Raw genomic sequence first — 23,865 nt, 5'->3', positions numbered from 1 at the left:
CTGTGGAGCCACCCCTGCAGCCCAGATACCTGTAGTTACACACAAAGGCGTGGCCCTACCCGAACTCAGCTGTGTATATAATCACATTGTACTACAATAAAGGCACGGTTACGCGTGGGAAATAACCATTAAACATGGACCTTTGAAGGGTGAAAGCTGTGGACTCTTCATACCTCCAGCTTATCCAGAATCTTCACTTTTTCCCACTGATGCCATAATCTTACGGTGGAGTTCTCTCCTCTACAGGACCACTATCACTAGCGGGGCCTTGGGAATTGATGCCTTATGGGTTTGGAAGGGTGTTGGCCGACAAGAAGCTCAAAAACTTAAAAAAGGGGATTTGCCAAACTTCCCGCAGTAACAGTGCGCAGGAGACAGAGAGAGGACTTGTGTGGGAGTGTTGGCGTCATTACTAGAAGATTTTAGAGCACTTTTACAAATAGTAAATATTCTTTTTGGTTGGCAGATGACAGGAAACCATACATCAAATTTTCATCTTGGACAGATTTGTTTCTATTGATTTTTTTTTCTGTACAACAATGTGGGTCAAATCCTCACTGGAGGAGGGTTCGGTGTACCCATAACTATAAACATACTGTTCCTCCCTCCTGTTGTGTGAAAGGAGAGCAGTGACTTCGCCAGGTAACATTTGTAAGCCTTATGGGCTATGCATTGGTGTTTATTCCTTCATGTGCTGCCCTCTACTGTCCATTCTGAAACACTACAGCTGAAATTCTGGTGAATTCTGGTGAAGGAGAAGCTGTAAACTCAACTTCATCTTGGCCCTACAAAAGGATGTTCAATTCACAAAAAATAAGGGTGTTTGTACCTGAAGAAGTGTGAAATGAAAGCATTTGCTACACTTGGAAGTGTCCTTAAAAGTTTACGGTGGCCCTTTCTCTGTTTCTTTGCAGGATGAAGAATGGATGTTACCAAGGGCCTTGCCCCTCACATTCACTGCTACTGGAGTTCAGTATGGAGATATACATGAGGGTATTTGTTACAAGTCACTAAATCTGTATATGTCATGGTAAACTATATACATTATATAGAACCTGCTCCCTATTTTGGTGACACTTTCACTTCTGTACTTAAGCTTATTGTGCTCCCTGGTTTTTAGTCTCCAACATGATTTTTTATTTTGATGAATTCTACGAAAGCTAATTTAAGGTTTTTATTTGACAAGTTTTTCAGGTACTGTATGTGAACTTCCACTTCATTGGGGTTGGCATTTTATGAACTCCACGATCAATGGAAGAAACATGAGCAAGATCAACACAGGAACCAGATGTAGACCAGCTGTCTGCTTTGTTAAATTGTAATAAATCACAGTTACACGAAAGTTGGTTGTTACAAACCGATGCAGAGGGATTCGAAAATGGTATTTACATGATCAGTCTGCAGGCAAAAGTTAAAACACTTTTTGAGACTGGATGTTTTACATTGAATTGCAAAGTATCTGCAAAGAAAGGAAAGTATTCTTGGTCTGAAATCGTGCAAAGCAGGCCTCGTCAGACCATGGACTGAAAGGACTTCTTGTGTGTTTGGAAAAGAATAATCTTAACCAATCTCCAAAACTCCAGTTTTGAGGCCTCAGACCCCTGGAAATGGAAGAATGGCACAATGGAAGAGCTTTACATTCCTGGGGACAGTGAGTCTTGAGTCATTTCACACCTGTGAACAAGTACTTGGCAATCTCACATGCTTTTAACAGCATGTAGGTGTGATCACACAGGTGAGACCTGACACTTCCACTGAACATGCTGGGTACACCTACACAATTTATTTTTATACATCCCATCATTGGCTGTCCCAGTCCCAGCTGTCTCACAGTAAGAATTGTTTTGTGAAAGTGTACAGCAGGTCATAAGAATTTTTTTCTAGATGTTTCTTTGGAAAAAAATAAATGAAGGTTTTTCTGTGCCACTGTTAAATGGATTTATTTATAGTTTGTATTTCCAGCCGTAAGTCGTACCAGGTGGATATATTTACAAAGAGATTTTTAATGCAACAAATAAAGGACCTGTATCACATTATTGTAGCAAAAAAAATCTGTTATCAATGGCAGCAACACAATTTGGACATTGCATACAAAAATAATAAAAATAAAGACATGCCATCAGAAACCATGATAAAATGTACAACACTCCATAGAAAAAAACACTAAACTACACTACAGTGTTTATGGACCTGTTCTTTTAGATTAGTTACGCACACACGTGCCTAAGGTCATACCAAGATTTTAAAATCAAGACATTTGCTCGGGAAGTTCAAACTCAGTGCTTTGCTGAGTGAAATTCTAAGGTAGTTGTCTGAGTTGCTTTGGTGGTTGCTGGCTGGCGAAGTCAGCATGCTACCAGACTCGACAGGACCTTGAGCCCCTGTTCATCAAAGAGGTTTCTGGGCAGTTGAAGGCTTTCCTGAACTCTTCATAGTTACTCATCGCCCCAATTACTCTTAAAGAAGGAAACAAAACAAACAAAACGGATTAAGATCAGTAAAGTACTGGCACTAGTCGAAGAGTCAACAATCGAGTCAGACAAAAATACAATAAATTGTGAAATTAAAAGGAGCAGTAGTTCAAGTGTCAGTTTTAACTGGAAATGAGTCAAGCCAAGCCTCTGAGAATTGCGTAGAGATAAATCACATTGAACGTCACAGTAGAAGCACAGCTGAAACCAGAGTTGGTTGACTGGCATGCGAGACAAGAGAGGGGGACCTCCCAGAGTCTGGGTGACCTTTCGAGAAACAGAGAAACTGTCAGACAAAAAACCCCGACGCCCGGAGCTGGGAGAGTGCAGTGCGGTCAGAAGGCCTTCTCCATTTCGCGCAGTTTCTCACGCGACGCACAGCAGCCACTGGGGAATCTGGGCTCCTTACCTGTACTTCGGAGGGCTGTGAGCACCACTCTGGATCTGGTCTCTGGCTGCCTCGCGCCTGTAGGCGTTGCAGCGCACCTGGAAGACACAACCCCCGGACACCCTTCTGTAACCGCCTTGCCTTTGGGAGAGGGGTGCAGTCACACCGGCCAGCTGAGGAAGACGTCTGAACTTACGTGTGCATAGCTGAGGAAGAAGAGCTGGTTGTTTGTAAGGCCCACGCCAGGCAGCAGGGGCTCCTCCCTACCAGATCTCTCTTCGTTGACCCACTTCCTGTAGGCCTGCAAGACAGAAACACAACCACACTACAAAGCGTGCTGCCGGGGTGGGAGCACGTGATGAATTCTGCTGGAGCTCCAGATTCTAGACATGCACTTACAGTCCTGGCGTGGGACAGTGTCTGTCTTTCACGAGGATCATCGTGCATCATCACCCATGTTTTCTACTGAATGTTTGATCAGGGTTTATGCGTTAAAAAGATAATGGATCCCATATACTAAATGACTGAAAACTAAAGCGGGGACCTCTTAACTGTAAAGGGTTTCCAGTTTGTATTCTTTCTGCAATAATTTTTTTTTAAAAAAGCAAAACCTGTGACCTTTTCTTCTGCAGCGATGTCAATATTACCATTAATCATGTTTCAGGACAAAACTCTGTCAGTTGGGATTCTAGGTGTGGTCACTTCAGGCCTGCTGCATGTGTGACTTTATTCACTGTGGGCAGATTTATAGTTTAGCTCAATCCAGTACCCTGAAGGCTTGCCGAAGTCCCCCGTTGTCGGCTATGTTCTCTGCCAGAGTTCTTTTGCCTCTCACCTGAAAAAACAACAACATGCTATTCAAAAGTCTCCATCATGGTGTGCAGCACAGGGAATCCTGTATAAAAAGGGAGAAATACAGCACCAGGTAACACTATCTTCTTCAATATTTTATTTTTTAAAGAATGTACATCATGTCATTAAAAGCTTTAAAGCTGTTTGGGAATGAAATGGAGTATAATGAGTATAATTTTGCAGCACTTACAGTAGACTCATGCTAATTTTTGTAGTTTCATCAATCTTAGTCTGATAAATTCAGTTCCCCATATTAATATTTGCACTTGGAGTGAGTCTGCAGTTGTGGAGTTTACTCTGTGATCTACTGGGACCTTCTACTTCATCAGCTGTTGAAATCTACTGTAAAGTTTGTTCCCTCCAGGCACAAGGGACTTACAAGGAACAGTCTGCTGTATGTGTAATTCTTTCTACATCCCGCGGCTTCATGAGGAACTAAAAATAACACTCAGTCCAGTGCCATGGAAAATAACACATGTACAGTGTGATGTCCACTATTACACAAGCATTGTAACACACAGGACTCGGCGCCCTGTGGTCTCATCCACGCAATTTCTAGTCTTGACTATGAAGGTCAATGAAAAACAGCCAGACCACCACACACATAAGGGGGAAAATGTGCCCCAACGAGCCCCTGGAGTATTTCAGGTCTCCCCCTGTGTAAAGCACCATGCTGCCAGGAACACACTCAGGTGGCGAGACAAAACTGTGACTGGAAAAGTGATGCGGCGGCAGCGTCCTGACGAGGTGCTCGTTCAGGGCAGACTTTAATTAAGAAGCTCAGTACGCACATTCATGCCAGCTTCCTTCCAGTAGTAATCATTGTACTGCTCAACCATGCACTGCGTCTTCTTGTTGAAATTGGCAGTAGATGCGTCAGTCCACCACTGATCCAAATTCCCATCTTTATCATACTTGCGCCCTAGCAATAGCAGTACAAGACAACAAAAGCAAGTGTTAATTATTTTCTATGATGTATATTCATATAATCCCCGATTTATGGAAACACATTTAGTGGGAATTTCTTAGGGAAGCTAAAGAAATTAGCATGTGCTGTGTACAGTACCGCAATATGTGCATTGTGTATACATTTTATTTGCAGTTGGTACTTTACAAGAATTCTGTATGGATTGAAGATTTTCTTAAATTTAAAATTATTTACTGAATAATTAAGGGCCCATCAAGAGGAGGTACCTTAGTTTGTGCGCTTTGCTCGGCACAAGTTTCTGAACAGGTATTCAGAGAGCAGACCCAGGCAACAAAATTGATTAACAACTGAATCATTTTCTTGACATCTGAAATTTGAGGACCCTTACCATTATTATCAAATCCATGTGTGAGCTCGTGCCCAACGATGACTCCAATAGCACCGTAGCTGAGGGACCTGTGAATGCAGATGACAGCGCAGGAGGATGAAATGGAGCCTTGGAGCATCACCCCAGTCCAATGTTCAATGTGTAACATAAAAGGATTTGTAATAAAAACAGCAAAACTGCCAAAAAAACATCTACTGTAGTTTATTTACAGGTCATGCCAAACTATGATTGTGTGTATATACAGTATATGTACATTTCAGTCTGTCTTTATATTTTGGGATGTCTGGTGCCAATAAATATCTCTTCATCAAGCAGAGAGTTCAGATAAGCAGTGAATTCAAATTACTATGATGCACCGACAAGAAGGATCCTAACAGTACAGTACATGAAAAATGATTAAATGTAATGCACATTATCCCCTGTAATTTGTTGCATCATATTGCAGCTCACACAGTTCTTAATGCTCGCAGTTTGTGACATAAATCCTCGCGTGGCTACATGCAGTCAATATGCCAGGTAATGCCGTTCGCCCAGTAAAGGATGCCTTACCGAGGATACTTCAAACCCCAGAAGAAAGGCTTCTGCAGCTCTCCAGCTGGGAAGCCTGCAAAACCAACAATGATGTTTATGACCATAAAACCACTCGGCGCTAAACAGCCGAATAACAGGAAGATGCATTAATCCCATTTTAATAAAGAGAGGTAACAGATGTCCAGGAGCCAGCAAGAGCTCCCCAGGTGACACGTATCCCACAGTGCTGCAGTGATCGGCGTGGCCCTGCTACAAGATGCACAGAGGAGTATTATGCCAATTAGGTAACAAGGATTGCTATTGCTTGATTATTTACCCAGCTCTTGTATATTCCGTCAGTACTGTCTAGTGTGGGTACAGCTTATTGAAAACTCTTGGTTTGCCACTAATACACGTATCTTGGCCGTTTCGGCTGCACAGATTAAATCTTACACACAATGTGAAGTGAATATCTTAAAAAAGTCTGAATAAATCTGTTGTGTGTGTATATAAATAGCTAAATCATTTGCTTGTAATACACTACCATTGTGTGTTGTTTTTGCGGTGTTATGGTACAGAATCATGCTTCCTTGATTATGGCTCTTTATGAGTCGGCATGTATCACGCCTGACTTGAGTCATAAATATCTTTTTTTTTTTTGTGGTTACAGCTATAAGCGAGGGACTGCTTTTACCCCTGCCAGATAGCCGTGTGGATTCCAGCCGTAAGAGACCAGCTCGAGCTACTTCTGAACACTTTAAATATAATCTTGCTTTCACTCAGGAGAACACAAGAGCCAACTGATGCAGTGAGGTTTTCAGACAAATCTCAGGTGAGAAAAATTCAGGAGGCCAACAGATTTTAATTAACATCTATCTTGAAGGGCAGTTTTCATACTTGAAGAGCTGCTGCTGAAACTCAGCAGGCAGTGAGATTTGTCTAGGGTGAATTCAAAGGCTTGTTTCACGGTTGCCAGTCAGACAGGTTTTGAACAACCGAAGCTGTAACATAATGAACAGCAGCATGCTTGTGTTTTCAGAAGCTTTTTTTAACACAGCATATAAAAATATCAAAAGCCCTTACGAATCTGATTAGTGGTAGAGCTGTAGAAGGCATTCACGGTAGTAGGATTAGTGAACCATCTGTGAAGAAAAGAAAATAGTAAGGAATTTATTCCTTAAGATGTCTGCATTTTATGTAGCCTTAGAATATATTAACATCTGTAAAGAGTCTCTGAGCTGTGACCACCTACATTTTACTTTTGTCATTTTTCACTGGTTTTGCATGAAAGGAGGCTGTGGTGAAAGAATTTCCTGTAGATCATGTAACAGAAGGTAAATGGCTTTTAGCATCTATGGGTCATGTGCTAGGATTCAGACTTGTTGGCAGTTTAATCTGGCTGCTTTTTATTTGCATTTTATCAATTGTATTGGAAGATGAGTTAGTAACAGCTCATTCGAAAGTCCAATAAAATAAAAAAAAAATCAATTTTCTCTTGCTGGAATAACTTTGACCTTATAGCTCTTGGCATTGTCTAGCTTTTTTTATGGCAGAAACAATAAGAAATCAAACTTCTTTGTCTGCTTCCCTGAAGAACAGGATGACTACAGATGTTGAAATGCCATACTGAATAGTAAATCATCCTTTTAAATTCATTCTGGAAGCCTTCACTGTTTATTCAGTACAGTTGACGTTTCTCAGGGTAATCACTTGATGCATCAATTTATCTCGCCCTTATTTCACCTTGGGTGGTTATCAAAAAGGTGGTTTGGGTGAGGTCATTTCGTTAACTTCTGAAGGCTGAAACTTTTTAGAGTGTCAGCTCCATCGACAGTAAATCCTTCCTCTCTGGCAATTAAAAAAAATCTGCACCGCTGGCTAGTGCCAGGCAGTCAGGACCAAAGTACCTCTGGGCAGCAGGAACTGAAAAATAAATACACGTTCCACGAGAGGGGAAACCTATTTTTTCCCACATGTGTAAATGAAAACGCACAAACGTTCCAACTCAATAGCCTGGATCTCAGCGGAGATGAAGTGGCTTACAGCAGGATCAGAGCTCCCGTCGCCCAGAGTCAGTAAACTCGTTCCGTTACGCACTCACTGTGTTCGGGGAACACTCTTGCGCAGCCAGCCAATGTCAGACTGCGCTATGTACTGAAGAGTCTGCAGCACGTTCCCAAAGTAGTCTTTCTCGGAAAATTCCAGCTGCAAGAGGGAAAACACATCAGCTCTCGAACCCGTTTACAGCAGATACCCAGCCCAAAGCACGCTGTCTTTTCAAACATTCAGAGCTGCTCACTCAACATTCGCAACCACACACACACACACACACACACACACACACACACACACACACACACACACCCACCAGCTTGAGGTCTTCGTTGATGTAGGTGTTGTTCATGATGAAATCCGGGTAGCCGACTTTTGCCAGGACTGCATAAGCCTGTTGAGAAAGGATGGGAAAATACGATCATTCAGAGAAAAGTAAAGCAAAGAAAGAAATCCCTCTGGAACGCAAGGGCAGAGAAGAATCTGGCACCAGGAACCAGGAAAGAGGGCTTCATGTAAAGATTAGGAACATCTTTCTAATCTCACACATGTCACACCAATTTCCCAGAGGGCAACGGGGTCACCTAGTTTTCCCTTTATCTTAATAAGTGGCTCAGACACGTTTCATGTTTTGGTTTCTAATTAGTACAATAATTAGACCATTGCAGTCACAGAGTTCTTGCTTTCTTGCAAAGCCTGTCCAACAGAGACCAAGTTTCTGCCAGTAACCAATTTTAAACCACCCTAGAAGCCTCATTTTAAAGTATTTGAAACCAGTGAAGACCCGCAAGACATTCTCTCGCATTCACTCAGTACCAGGAATATGATACTTGGGTTTTTTTTAGTTGTTTCTTCTTTTTTCCGTGTTTCATTTGTATTTAATGGGTCAGACCAGCGGGAGCAGGGGCTGCACTGGTCAGCCACCTCACGAAGTCCGTTCAGTCCTGTTTCAGGACAGCAAGCAGCCAGGAACAGCGTCTTACCTTCTCTTTAGCTTTAGTCTTCGTCTCCTTGTCCATCCAGTCATTCTCTTTCTCCAGCATGTCAATGAAAGCCCAGCGGATTCCCTCCGTCAGCTCCTCCATCTGTAGAGAGAAGGATCCCATTTCATGATATTTTTTTTCTTCACTATCATCATTCGTTTTCAGCAGTTCATATTTTTATGAACTAATTTTCATAATATTGCAAATGAAACATGGAAGAAAACATGAATTATGATGACGATTAAGATTGTAATAGTCACGCATCAGCAGCAAGTGGCCATATTTGCAGCACAGACTGAGGGTTTGTCTGTCTTTACACTGTTCAGATCCCTCAGTGTGTGATTCGGAGTCTAGGAGAACACAGCTGCCCGTTTTCCAGCTCTCCGAGTCTCTCTGGGCAATTCCTGCCAGTACCAGTGCTGACCAGCAGAGGGCAGCATTACCTAGACCCGAACATCAGAAAGTTCTTGATCACAGTTTAATGCGGAGAATGCTCATTACACGCATCCTCTGAGTCAATCATATGCTCCTATCTCTGGAACACTTACAAGTTCAAATGATGATAGGATCAAGGAGCTGATCGATGGCTTGGGTTCTCAATCCAGCAGGCCTTACACGCCTGTTCAAGTTACAGTGAGCTTTAGCTAAACCAGTCTGTTGCTTCTCCACATTCTTTAGTTGTTCATGATTTAAAGAGACACAGATAACCTCATGAATTTTGGATCCTGAGAACCAAGAGCTGGAATACCCTAACCATGGAGCTCCCAGACTCCTAACCAAAATCACACTGTTGGTTAGATCTCTCAGTGGACCTGATCGAGCTCTTCCCCCACTTTATCTCCTCAACCCCTCTAGCTAAGGGTGGGACTGGGACTGCGACTGCTTGCTGGCAGCTGTAATCCTTGACTCTGCCACTAGGGGGTCTTCAGCGCAACACATCTCTGCACTTTTCTGACCAGTTGCAAATTTTTAAACGACAGAAAGCAAAGTAGAGTCAATATACAGATTTACTGCTTTGTCTCTGCTTTTTCAATTTTTACTCCGTTAGTATTATTTAAAATGTCCGTGTGATAAACATACAGCTATAATAATACCACTGTAGTAGTAGTTGTAACAGTATAGTAATATAGTGTTACAATAGTTGTAATATGGCAGTATTTATCCTGCAACATGCTTATAAACAGAATCCCTTTTGATTCCTCATGCTGTATTACTGAGCTCTGTCTCATGTTGGCTGATGCTGTAAATGTATGGTGTTCTTCCCCCCGGTAATCCTGTTCAACATGATAAGACAATGGGAGATTTGGGGAAATACTTAATGTGGCAGAATCAAAGGGGAAAGAGTTACCATGAGTTTCTTGTCTTCCTGAAAATGCTCATCCACAAACATTCGGCCAGTGGCGTATATAAGAGTGCTCTCCACATAATTCACACACTTGTCCCAGCGTGGCGTTAAAGAAGTAGTCCCAGTGGTCACCTGAACAGGGAACCAGGACAGAAACATGCTGAAACACGTCATCATTGTATAAAGCCACATCATTTTCATCTTTAACATTCCATTTAGGATCTGCAAGCTTCACAGCAGGATGTGCACTGTGACACTGTTTCCCTGTGCACTTTGTTTTGAACAAAAACATCCTTTCAAAAAAAAGGACACACTGGTAACGTGCCCCACTCCTCCAGCCTGTTCAGTGAGCAGGAGATGGGCCACTTAGCTGCATATTTTCCATACTTACCCTGGCAAAATCCAGATATCTGTAGAGGAACCGTCTGCTGAGGGTTGTTATCCTGGAGTAGACGGTTGCCCACATGATGTAGTTAGCAACAGTCCTGCAGTAAAGTCACAGAGAAGACAAATGAAGTAATTCAGTGCAACAGTCTTGCAGTAAAGTCACAGAGAGGACAACTGAAGTAATTCAGTGCAGCAGTCCTGCAGTAAAGTCACAGACAGGATAACTGAAGTAATTCAGTGCAGCAGTCCTGCAGTAAAGTCACAGAGAAGACAACGGAAGTCATTCAGTGCAGCAGTCCTGCAGTAAAGTCACTGAGAAAAAAAGTTAGGTTCAACAGTCCTAAAAAAATAGTCTTAAATTTAGGGATTTAGAATAATTTACAGATTACTGCTTTATTGATGTACTGTAAGTCAGAGAATGAATCACTTTGACGTGGGCATGTTATCAACTATGAGGAGCTCCAAGACAAACATCATACAAATTAAGAGAAGGAGCAGAAATTACCATTACCTGTTGTTGGTCTAGTAGCATTTTAGATGAAATTATAATACAAAGGGTTTTAAAAGAAATATAAATGATTGTTACTATATATTGAAGTTATGTAGAACCTTATTAATGCAGCCATAAATATTAATGACACAGTAACAGATTTACACTAACCCTTATAACTACTGAATATCTACGTCTCGGTTTATATTAACACCCCTTAAGTTCATATCTACTAAAACTTTATTCTGACAACATAACCTCATGCATGATTTCTAGACTAGTGCCACATGTGTGGCCTGAGGCTGATTATCAATGCTGAAGAGTTGTCAGAAAGCCGAGCAGATAACGCCAGGGCGGTCCATATGAATATCAAAGCGCTCTGTACAAGCCCTGATGTGAGATGTGGCCGAGAGGCTCGAGTCTGTTACACGCAGCCCACATCCTGCACAGTGGATTGACCTTGCCACCAGACCAGGGAGCATGGCCACACAAGGACTGAGCTGTACTGGCTGGCGTGCTCAATCACAAGGAAAGCTGGTTAGGCTCCAAGACCTGCAGGAGCCATTACACTGCTAAAGGTGGTGCAGCTCTTACATAATGTATTATTTAGCTTGTTCAGACCCAAATAGGAGTCAGGGAAGCAGAACGAAGAGATTCCCCAACACAGGCTTCAGCCCATGCATTTTATACACAGGGTTTAATGCAACTGAAATTTATCTGACAGTATAAAGTGTGCACAAAAAGTTAATACAGTAGATTTTCAAAAGCATGCTGTCAAATACTGTTATATCAACATCTACTGTATCTGTACTTATTCAGTTATAGATAGCTGATACGAATAAGTAGACTAATAACATACACTCATCCCTGGTTAAACTAGAACTTTACTTACGAGTACTCGTTAAAATGAGTAATACATGTTCCTGCCTATTTCTGTTAAACGTGTGAACTTCTGCCATGAATATTAGCTCCAAGGGTATAACTTGTTCTTCAGTTTTTATTTTTCACCTCGCTTGGCTGCTGTCATCTTAACTATCTTAACAAAAATTATAAGAGTTCTATACCAGTTACGAGGTAAAATAATATTTTGATATTTATAAAAAATAATATTTATTCACAAATTTCACCATTTTATACAATGAAGTGTTTTATTATCACTATGCACCCTGCAAATGCACAGTACCAGTATCACCAATGCGATGCTCTTTCATGGTTATGGGTATATTCTGTCTTTGACTGGACAGGATTTCTTAACTAATATAAAAAACAATAAAAATAAAATTTGATTATTTGACATTTATTGTCCGTGTGTACATTAGAGACCATCAATATTTTATTTTCCTTATAGAATACTTTCAAACATTAACACTTTACGTAGAAGTGTTGGTAAATTCTACCTGTTGTGACATACATGTACACTTAGCAATTTATGTTGCTCAACTATTCAAATACTGTACATCAGAAAGTAACTAAATGTAGCTGCTTTATGGACAGTTCCAAGCACATGGAATGGACTTTTATGTGTATTTTAATGGGAATTTAGTGTCACTTTCAGAAGTTTTGACCTACGAGCAGAAATATTCTAGTTGGTCGTGCTGGGATAGCGAGGGATATGTGTACATTATGTGCTTCTCACAAAATGCCTTTTTGGCACTTAGTGCAAAACTCTGCTTCAACCTGTCCTGGCACACAGTGAGGCCCAGGCTGCTGGGCACCCAGACAGCAGTGCTGTTCGATCTCATCACATGCTCAGGACCAGAGCTAGTTAACGGAGCTGGCAGGCAGCAACTCCTGGGACCCCCCTGAGAACTCTGAGCCCAGCAAGACAGAAAAGCACTGGACATAATTAGGGCGGGGGGTGTACAGTGGGCTGCCTGCTCACACAAGATCCCTCTTATTTTATTATGGAGGACATTGACCCCAACGACTGAAACGTCATACCACCAAAGTCACGCAAAGCTCTTGTACAGTCACCGACTAATGGGGAGTCATTAACATAGCTCTATCTGAAGGAATAAAAAAGGAAAAGGAAACACTTCATTCATAAATCACGAAATTAGGGGACTGGGGAGGTTAAGGAATAACAGGCACTTTAACTGTGATTAGTCCTGCCATGGTGGCTATGTCTGTTGAAAACAAGATGGATGGTGTGGACTATATTTTGGTGTAAGAGGCTCCGAGTGCCCCCGACTCTGGTCTTTCTTTATAATTAGTAATGAGCAATGTGCCAGAGAGAAAGCAAACAATGACCTTTCCAGATTTATTTTTGTTTAAGCGTTTTTCTTTTTTTAAAAAAACAACATTATTTCCATTCCAGTGTGTGGGTGAGCCTCTTCATTATAGCTTTCTAAATAGAAAGAAATGTGACTGCTAGACACAGTTTTCAACCTTAAATACTAACCTTGGCGAAAGTAAATAAAAATTACTAGACCATGGGAATATACTGTACAGTGAAATATCACAATAAACGTTTCTCAGGAAGGTGGACTGCAGCGCACGCGTTCCAATGGGGCAGCAAAAGAATGTTAAAAACCAAAGGAAAACTATAGTTAATGCCTGACACACTTTAGTTTAGATTCCTATTATAACTGTACATGAACCATTGAACATGTTATTTATGTTGTCGTAAAAAGTATTGCAAACTTGAGGGGAGTGTTTCAGGCTGTGATCGGGATTAGGGTTTTGGACTAATCTACAGCAGAGGCTGATCATTACCACATTTCTGGCACCCTGTTAATACAGCACGTTCATTTCTAAAACATGAATTGCCAGGTGTGGACATGCGGTCTCCAGTTTCGCATTTTGAATACTGTGGAAGCACAGCGGTAAAAAGTGTGAAAACCTTCAGAAGAGGAAACAGGGACATAATGAAAAATGTGTTTCTTACAGCTGCAGTTTAAGCGTTTTCTTTTCCTTATAAACACTTTCTTTGTGCACTTCAGGAGACATCTAGAGCAGTACTGGTGTACACAGAGCAGTTTCTCTTAGTTGGGCACACCTTGCCCTACCTTTTGTCTGTGGTCTCCAGCAGCTTGAAGAGGTCTTTGAAATACCGGGGCACGCGCACAATCACTTGCTCGGATGAAGTCAGGCTTCTGAGTTCAGGGTACAGCCTGGTGTCCACCACTGCTTTGATATACTCCAGCCAGTTGAACTAAGAGAACAAGGACAATAAGTTCAACCTTGCTGGCCTCCAGCTCAGACACCTCACTCTAGCAACGCAAAAAACTGGATTCGAAAGGCATGTGTTGTGTACTGGGGGGGAAGGCGGTCTCTAAAACGCCTGTATTAGTGTCCCTTAGGAAGCAAAATGATTCGTCACCCTTGTCCACCTCCCGGTTTTAAGAAAAAAGCCAGAAGACTTTCACGTGTCTTTTTTCTGTTCCATCACCTGTAAGCTCATTACCTGCGGCACTGTTCTCTGCAGCCGGGAGAGACTGTACTTGTTGTACATGGCCTCGCTTGTTCTGTTCTCAAACGGGATTAGGATCTGAAGGAAAAATCATCATCACAGCTGTTAAGGACGGGTGATGGGCGCACTGCGTTTGAATCGGCGAAGACGTATTTCTGTTTCCCACCGCGAGATAGCCGCCCCATTCCCGCCCGTCAGAATGCACCCTCTCCCTGCGGGCCCCTCAGATAAACTTCACATTGCACGGGCTGGTCTCACGATGCGCTGGACACCCTTCAAACTTATTCTGGCTCTACCCCTGCTCGTTTCACCATACTGTATGCAGGCGAAAGTGGGCAGGAGGCAAATGTGACTCGTTGCCGAGCAAAGATTTCTCTTAGTGAATGAGCCGTCATGTTTTATTTTGGATGTACTGTAATAGATTTTGAATTTTTTTTTCTTCACCAGATCACGTCCTCTTGATTTTTTCACCCCTAAACATATTCTACTATGAAAAAGAATATTAAACTTGATACTACAGTTTCAGATTGTGAGAGATTCACATTCCAATTGCATGTCAACATCAAAGTGAAGCTGTATTCAGAGTTTCAGATTGCAGTTTCTTCATCGTTCTTTTCACTCACCTCCGCCAGCTTGATCTCAAACTCAAGGACGTCCTTCATCTGTGTCGCGGCATCATACTGATTGGCTCCCAACATGACAGCAACGTCAGTCATCAGCTTGAGCAGGGCCTCGCGGTACTGTGTGGGCGAGGGAGCAGACCCAGGGAGGTCACAGTGCTCAGGACCAGTAACGCACGGCCTAATTCATGGAGGAGGAATCCTGCTCCCAGAGGGCCTGTGTGTCTGCAGGGTTTCAGTCCCACTCCTCAATCAGCTCACTGTTGACTTAATAGGACCAACTGAACAATGTTTCCTCATGGCTCAGCTCTTCAGCTGCTGCAGCTTGGAAGAGACCTAGAAAACCTGCAGACAGCACCTCCTTAGGAGCAGGATTTCTCACCCCTATTCCAATGGAATAGACCACTCCCTAACAGCTGGAGGACTGTACTTATACTATTCTACAAACCACTCTAACTTGTACCAGAATAGTGCTCGGAACTAGAGGAGACATCAGAAAAGTCCCGTGATATGACAGATTTATGGTAATAAAGATTTGCTTCTTTTCAGCCTTATTCAAGTGAAGTGATATCAAATGGTTTCCGTCTGTGCCAGATGCACACTCATAAACCTGTACCTGGAAATCAAGGGCTCGTCAGGGACTGCAGGAGGAGCCGTCCTACAGACAGGCAGTACTCACCAGTTCAGCCTCTGTGGTGTTGGTGATGTAGTCCTCCCTCGAAGACAAGGACAAGGAAGCCTGGTCCAGCTGCACAAACACACAACACACGCTGGTGACCGCTCGTTGTCCTTTTCAAGCAAACTGTGAGTCTGACCTTTTCTGGGTTCCTGCGCGAGACTGCGGTGTCTCGGTGTGCAAAGGAACTGCTGCCCGCCAGCATGCGTATCATAAAGTTGCCTTATGTGAACGGAGAAAAACAACACTGAATAGGCATTTTATTTACGGGCTTAATTCCTCATCTGCTGAAGACTCGAGTAGGACGGACGCTGGGACCAATTATGTTAATAAGTAAATGATTTACGACTGCACTGTGCATTGTGCTTGCCTTATCACCACCGTCAGAGGGACCCAGTGTCTCCTGGGAGTACAGCAGCGAAAGAGGGCATTACCTTTATAATGTACTGGTTGGAGTTCTTGTCGTCGGGGGCCACGTACATGCGCAGCAGCACTGACTTGCTGTGCTGGCTCCGGAGCAGCGACAGCGTGTCCACCAGGCTGAAGCGCCTCTCCTCCCACTGCCACTGCGGCCCCAGGCTGCTCCCCAGGACCGGCCAGCGCAGCTCCGACCGCCTCAGCAGGGCCAGCAGGGGCTTGGCATCCTCCATCTCGATCGCCGCTGGGGCGGGGGAGGGCCAGAGAAAGAGGAGGAAGAGGAAAAGAAATTCAACAGCAACCGCGGTGGTCATCTTGCTGGTAGCGGTGGTCTTGCTGGCAGCTGGCAGTTGGCAGAGTGGTATGAGTAGATGTAGCAGTAAAATCAGGCAAAGATGAAATGAAAGCTGCAGTAAAAATCCTATTCAGCACCACTGTTTAAATCCGGTCACTTACTTTCATTCATGCAAGAGCGATACAGCACCTTCGCTTTGCGTATAGCTTCGATTTCTCTCGGGTCTATGGGTTTCTCCAGCAGCTCTAGAGAACAGCACAAGAAAGCATCAATCATCCGAGCTCTGGTGCTCTAAACAACACATTGCTATGTAATTGGCTTAATTGACCCTAATAATTGCTCAATTCTGTCAACTGTTGAAGGTTGTTTTAATATTTCACAGTTGGCTGAAACAAAGACTTGATCAGAATAGAACATACGTTTCAAGGGTGTGAGTTTGATTTCTCTGTCCTGGACCTAGAATTCAGTTCCCTGACTTACAGACTGTGAGCAGACATCATCCCAGTTCAAAAACAGCATAGGTTCTCTTTAACTGTGATTGAGACTTGTCTTCCTGTCTCTGTCTCTTAAACAATTCCTCATTACTGTGCCGTTCCGTAAATGGTTGTGTTTATATATAGCTGAGTAAACAGAAACACTGCGAATGAACGCTGTGTAATTATACAGCGCCGGTCCGGAAACCTCCTACTGCAGTTCCTCTCTGTGCTGAGCGCACAGACTCTGTCACAGAACAGCACTGTGCCGGGGGACATGGGCAGCCACAGCTGACATCCTCTACAGACAGTGGAGTACTGCTGAAAACCTGGCAGATATCACTCAGCCAGCACATTCTTTAAAAACACGTTCCCCCAGAGATGCCCACCTGTTGTCCTATCCCTTGTATAAGGATCCTTCAAGGTGAAGCTCAGAACAACCTTGTAAAGCAGTAGGGTGGGTAAAATGTCATGGATTAAATGCTACCAAGGGGGTTCATCTAGTGAACTTCTACAGAAAACTACAGACAGGTCCAGTCCTGTCCAGGTGTGCTGCAGGACCAACTCCTGGGTGTGACGTTGCAGGCAAGGTGGGTACCTGACTGGGCCTGAAGCTCGGCTACAGGGAGCACGAGATGCACTGGCTCCTGTGTCAAATGGGGCCACTGGAATGGGGAGGCCTCACAGTTTAAAAACACGTTAAAAAAATAGTATTACCCTGCATTTATAAAGTGTTAGTTAACTCAACGTACTTTACATACTGTACAAGATTCACTTCATCTACGCTAAAGTGGGTCTCCACTAGACAGCAGATCAGGCTGGGCACTTTAGTTAGACCAGATTGTATGAGCCCCGAGTGGACAGGAGCGGGGACAACAAAGTTGGCCTCCCTGCTCTTACAAACTGCACAATAGGTCTTGAAAGACATTAAAGACTTGGTCTTAAATGACCAAGTAGTCAGGACCTCAGCTGAAAATCGCATCCAAAGGATGGCACTTCCTATAGCGTACTGTCCCCTGTCACCATTACTGAGGCGTGAGTCCAGAAAAACTGGTCCAGAGGGAAGGGCACGACTTACTGGTCCACCAGCGCCACTTGCACAGCTGTCCTCAGAGGTCGCCCTTACACCGTGCGCACAAGAGAGCAGCCGTGTGGAAGAGACAGCAGAGGCAGTGAGCTTGAGCTGGGACCTGTGACCTGTCTCACCTTTCAGCTTGATGTCGACGTTCTGCCTGAGCCAGGGGTAAATCCCGTAGCTGGACGAGTCCTCTGGGATGGTGTTGTCATGCAGCCACCCGCCGCAGGCATACTGGTAGAAGTCCGCACAGGGGGGGACTGAGGTGTCCATCTTGCTGATAATGGAGCCCGCTGGAACAGCACAAGCACAAGCAGGTGTCAGTGATGAGCAACCGATTCCACACCGGGCCAAAAACTGCAGATCAGCTTGTAGCGCAATCGTGGCCACACCCACTCCTGGGTGGAAACTAACCCGCAGGAGTGACAGCTCCGTAAATCATCAGCAGCTTCAGTGCAGGAGAGTCAGTTAGCCCAGTGAAGCCTGAACTGAGCTAATGTAACCACCCTGACACCTTGCCCAGCTGGTGATTTAAGGAGTCCTACAAAATCTCTTGGCCTGGACCTACTGTAAGTAGCCCTGCTCTACAAGTTAAAAAAAATAGCTTTTGGGATTTAAATAGCTTTTTAAATCTTTACAAGTTATCTTATTTTTTTAAGTGAAATGCCGTGCCTTAAATCTTAAAAGTTCTTAACTTAATAACCTTCAAACAGTTCCCTACAAACTGGAACTGGAATTGTGTCAAGATGAGAAGGCATACAGGGGAAATGGTTTTGACAGCCTCCATCTTTTTTCAAGAACTTAGCCTAACAACTAAAACAAAGGCCTGCAGCAGGATCTGAGCCCAGCTCTCTTTACTTCAGCCATGCAGAAGAGTAACCACCTTGACTCCGACTGACCAGTCTGCACAGCACTTAAGTGCAATGCGAACCTTCAATTCATTCCTTCCTGTATAAGAAATAAATAACCGGCTCTACGCTTGAAGGAAACGACCATAATTCATGGGAAAAGAAAGAAGGCTTAAGGAGTACGATTTTTCGGACCAAGTGCCGCTGGTGTAATTAGACAAACTTTGTGACAGAGAAAGAAAGAGAAAGTCCATACCAGCTTCAATGCACTCCAGTGTCGAGCAGTACTCTTCAGATTGAAGGTTTATTGAGCCTCGAGACGCTAGAGAAAGAAAACAATGTACTGCTGAGGTTCAGAAGGTTACAATGATCTTTCCTGAACACTTCACAGAGCAAAAAGAGTAAAAAAAATTAAAAGAGGCTTCCTTCTTCTCGCAACAGAGCATTTTGAAGACCCAGATTCTGCAATTTTCTGTTTTGCTCCTCAAGGACCAGATCTAGAGTATGCTTTATTAACCCCCCTGTAATTTGATTTTAGCTCATGTAATCATATAACGAAACCCTACCTAGAGATCATAACATCACTGACATTGCAAATCAAGATTTATTAACATATTAACATGAGACTCCTTCAACTAAATGGAATTTACATTTCCCTGAGCATCCCGACGCCTGTGTTAGAAGTACTAGTCTCCTGTATTAAGCCCAGCAGGACACACACGACCGCAGTACCAGATACTGTAGCACATTTTCCCCATGCCTGCTATTTTTGCTCTCGGTAGAGTGTCCCATGTACCCTTCCAATGGGCCAAGGCAGCTTGTGGAAGGACTCAGTAGGTATCCTGTTTGTAAGGCACTTCTCCACTAAATTACTTAAATCGGAGGTCGACTGGTCAGCCTTGAGGACCCTCTCTGCCATGCGAGCTGTGACTCTCACCATTCCAGAGATCTTGTACTCTTGGCCTACACTGAGGTCACTCCTTCCAGAGGATCTCAAGGAACTCACAGTTGTCGAAGTTTAAATGTCACCAACCTGCTGAAACAGCTGCTGAGACCCGCTGTGCACAGACCACATTAACAAACTCAGAGTTGCTGTGCTGGCACCATAAAGCAGGCTTGTCACCTTATGTTTTGCAAATTAAGCCACTCAGCAATGTATGTAATTACAGATTTTTTTTGGTTTCTGTGCTGTTGATTTGCTGTGTTTAGTACAGTAGCTGCAGGGCATAAGCCCCACACGTTGTCACAGACACACAACTGCTGTCTCAAAACACTTTTCACATCAACATAAACAGCAGTGCCGCACTGAATCCCAGCTCGCCAGAGAGGCCAGGCAGAACGCAGCTCGAATTTTCACCAGCTGAAAACCAACACGCTGCAGCCTTCTGTTTTCAAACAAAAAAAATTGAATGGAAATGAATACATACTTATGCCCGTTTCCATAGCTGCATAATAAAATGTTTGCTTTCTTACTTGCTTACTTTAATGCTTTTTTCTTTGGCAGTGGTTCTGCGATAGAGAGATTCAGGTAACATGTGATTAGTGTTATTGCCTGGACTCGTTAACGCAAGCTGGAGACAGCGTATTACTTCTGACTGCCTTCCTGATCCTGTTCTTATGGATGCGTCTAACTTCTTTTGAGTGGGCACGCACTTTTAATTGAAGGACTCCTTCACATTCATCATTTAGACTTTGCAGAGCAAAAATATATTATTTATTTCCCTTTTACCCCACATCTGTGTCATTGTCAATCAGTGCAACAGAACTATAGAGATGTGATTTCAGAACTATAACGCAAGATGTGCCTTTCACCTGCAGGTACTTAATGAAGTTGCCTTGAGCCTGTTTTCTGCGGAATAAGAGACGAATAACTGAGATACAATACCCTAGTCTGAATTACATAAAAAAAAACAACATTTTAATCCAGGCTGCAAACCCAAGCAGATGGCACTCCACAACACTCAATCTGTTACATTTTATTAAGTTTGTATACTAGACACTGGGCATGCTCATATGTTTGGAATTTTAACTCTTTGGGCAAAGGTATAAGTGCAGTACCCACAAATGCATGTTGTCAGTTTAAACACACACAGGCATGTGTAAATGGCAGTTAAGGCAAACAAATATCCATGTGCCATTGAGAAGGCTTGGGAAACTTACCGAGGATGATCACAGCCAGCAGGACCAGAGACAGGCACACGAAGACGGCCAGCATTGCCTTTAGCAGCTTGTTGGACTTCGGGGCCGCCTTGGGCCCAGGATTGCCCAGCCGTTCCATCTCCATGGTGGCCGAGTGAAGACTTTTTGGCTCAAGCGAGACAAGGAAGAAGGGAAAACAAGAAACTCTGAATGGAGTCGGCTCAGCTACTTGGTCAGTGAAGTATCTTCAGCTACCTCGCCTCCCCTCCCTCTCTTTCCGCCAGGAAAAAAAAAGCCGTCGTCACCCGTCTGACAAATGAGCAATATTTCAGAGAATAACTAAAACTCTGACAGCAGCGAGGGCTCACTCCCAGCTGCCTTCCAGTCACACACAGCCACTGGGACAGACTCAGAGGAGGGCAGAGATGTTTGCTTGTAACCCGGGCCCTCTGGAGGACATCCCTGTGATTTACTGTGCTGTACCAAGTGCTCTCTGCCACACTAGCTCAGATATTCCAGAAAGACTGGCAGGAGGAACGCAGGGGATCACTCACTAGGATATATATGTAAAAAAAAAGGGCAGTCCTTGAAGACAGAAGAAAAAACCAAGCAGTATTTAAGTGTGCTGTAATTAAACGGTCTAGAGCTCTTCTGTCGGAGTTGGGCCGTTCCCTCTCTCTCTCTTCCCCTGGCTAGCAGGACGTCAGGCTTTATATCCAGGTACCTGCACCAGAACAGGGCGGGATGATATGTTCCACTCATGCACAAAAACACGTTTAAGCATTTTAAAAAAAGCAGCTGCTATTTTGAGGACACTATACTTAAGAAGCAAAAAAAATGGACGCGGTGCTCGTGTTTTTGACTACTGAGGAAACAGAGAAGCAACATAATGAAGCAACCTTTTTAAAAAACTTATGAAGCAGCTATTTTGAGGACACTTACTCTTAAGCAAAAGAAATGCACACATCTTGAGTGTTTTTTGAGTGCTTGTGTAAACCATTACACCTGACCTGTAACAAATAGCATAGAAAGATGTTTTTTTTTTATTTTGGCTGTATTGTCTTCTCTATGCAGTATTTGACAGTAATCTGGGAGCCTAGGAACTGAATTCTAGTCTGCAAAGGTTGTACTGAAAAGACAAAAGGTGAATGCGAGAGGATTTTTTTAGTGTCATTTTACAAATAACAAACCACAATGTGCAGATACTAACCTGTAGCCCATTAAAGTCGTGTGCTTAAACAGCCACTAAGTTGTATTTAGGATTGTTTAAGGGATTCATATAAAAAGTGCTGAAAATAATATTTTCACAGTCTGCAGAATGTATCTGCGCCATCGATTGCAGTCAGCTCACAGGCTGGGAGTGGAAGGGCTGATGAATTGACCTTGATCTTCACTTTCAAAAACATTTTTTCTCCCCTAAATTACCTACTGTACACAAGTTTCACTTCCTGAGCCCAGATTAGTTTTGACTCTCCTGACCTGCAGTAGCATAATCCATTATAAAATGGTAAGGGCTGGAGATGATACACAAAAGTGAAATTGATGATTAGATGCCACCATTAACTCAACCCTGAACCTCTGTCTCACTGCAAGTTGTGCAATTTAAAGAGTGCTAACCCAACATCTTTCAAAGACAAAGATTTCAAACCCAAACATCTTAAATCCAGATCATTTTCACCAACTAATACTGGTAGTACAGTATTCTAAAGTGGGTGTTCTTGGGTCCTTATCTGACTCTGAAAATGTCATGCCCTTCCTGGTCAGAAAGTGGACAGGGATGTTGTGTGATAGAACTGGACAGGAATTTACTTTTGTCTCATCCAAGCAGGCTGATCTGCAGTCCATATCCAAATGCTATGTATTTCCACTTACCCACTGGCTTTTAACAGGGGTGTGACTGAGGGCCAAAGGCAAACTGCAGACTTATAAAAGGCAGCACAATCTGGCTGCAGTTGTATGAGCAAATCATCTGTCTGGCTAGAGAGAATGGTATCTTCAAACAACAAGAGCCTTTGCCTCTTCAGATGGGAGGCCTTTTGCATATTTCCACCATGCATCTGCTAGATTTCTCTTTCCTTTCAGCAATTTAATTAAGCCTTTTTGTTGAATGTTCCCCTATCAGTGATTTACATTGAAATCCCTGCCGGGCTGGCAGCGTCTGCGCCTGTGGTGCAGATAACAGCAATTCCTGTGTGCAGAGCGTGAGGCAGGAGCCAGCCACCAGCAACATGTGATTTTACTGCACACGCTCACGCACACACACACACACACACACACACACACACACACACACACACACGCGCATGCCCCCTCACCCAAACTGAGCCGCCCACTGATGCTCCCTGGGTCCTGGTGTTCGTCTCTGCAAAACCTAGGCAGGAGCAAGGAGGGAGGGAGAGCAAGTGGCCCCTCTCCCCCTGGACGCAACACCAGTCCACTGCAGCCCCTCAGAGAGAGGAACAGCTTGGATCAGCCCGTCCAAGTGAGCCAGCTTGTCACTGGTCATCATTTCATTTCAAACATCACCTTTCAGCCATCTAGGAAGGTGGTGTTGGACGGGTAAACGAGCAGTGAATGTTTCAATGAGCTGGAAAAAAAAACATACTGTACGCAGACCACAGGGAACATAAAATCTTCATAGGTGGCATGTGATTCAGTGGGAGAATTTAATTCCTTGCCTTTACATACCACAGTTCATTCCAAAGGACCCCAGAGAGTTTTATAGGAGGGGACTATCTGGAGTGCAGTCCCACCTGGATGACACACAGCACCACTCAACAGATCATGAGGGAGGACCCAGACGTTACTTTGGCAATTGAATTAAGGGGGAATGTTGGGGAACTCAGACCGGAAAAGACTCCGGTGGAATTTAACCAGGATGCTGGGGCTAATGACATTGCTCAGACAGTGCAAGGGGATCTTTAAAGACCAAGCAGTCAGGACCCCATTTTAACCTCCATTCTGGAACAAGCTGCCCAGTCATGATGTTGAAGCTTTGAAGTTGATGACTTGGATTCTTTCAAGAAACATATGGATGAGACACTTGGATTAATTTGTTCCTAAAATCCAAATGAGTTCTAAATGCGCTAAAAGGTCCCCTTTACTTTGTAAACTAT

The 23,865-nt window shown here is 43.5% G+C and overlaps 1 protein-coding gene across 2 annotated transcripts; it reads right to left on the bottom strand.

Annotated features, from left to right (window-relative positions):
- Positions 1 to 1,289: 1,289 nt before the first annotated feature.
- phex (phosphate regulating endopeptidase homolog, X-linked) lies at positions 1,290 to 21,238 on the bottom strand. 2 transcript variants are annotated; one of them, XM_088921461.1, is made up of 22 exons: positions 20,771 to 21,238; positions 18,867 to 18,932; positions 17,894 to 18,055; positions 16,376 to 16,459; positions 15,937 to 16,163; positions 15,506 to 15,574; positions 14,830 to 14,946; positions 14,201 to 14,284; positions 13,803 to 13,948; positions 10,309 to 10,402; positions 9,921 to 10,049; positions 8,573 to 8,674; positions 7,906 to 7,983; positions 7,639 to 7,742; positions 6,621 to 6,679; positions 5,577 to 5,631; positions 5,028 to 5,095; positions 4,503 to 4,633; positions 3,629 to 3,694; positions 3,056 to 3,160; positions 2,881 to 2,957; positions 1,290 to 2,456 (listed from the first exon to the last, which is right to left on the bottom strand). In XM_088921461.1, exons 1-22 carry the CDS (start codon positions 20,892 to 20,894, stop codon positions 2,354 to 2,356), a joined length of 2,250 nt encoding a protein of 749 aa, XP_088777587.1. In that variant the 5' UTR covers positions 20,895 to 21,238; the 3' UTR covers positions 1,290 to 2,353. The 2 variants fall into 2 exon arrangements, with proteins under 2 accessions (XP_088777587.1, XP_088777588.1); XM_088921462.1 differs by lacking the exon at positions 9,921 to 10,049.
- Between the last annotated feature and the right edge of the window lie 2,627 nt (positions 21,239 to 23,865).

The sequence above is a fragment of the Atractosteus spatula genome, chromosome 7 (genome assembly GCF_055471065.1).
Source record: "Atractosteus spatula isolate fAtrSpa1 chromosome 7, fAtrSpa1.hap1, whole genome shotgun sequence".
Lineage (NCBI taxonomy): Eukaryota > Metazoa > Chordata > Actinopteri > Semionotiformes > Lepisosteidae > Atractosteus > Atractosteus spatula.
The sequence above is the reverse complement of the archived record's forward strand: the minus strand, read 5'-3'. Positions and strand labels throughout refer to the sequence as shown.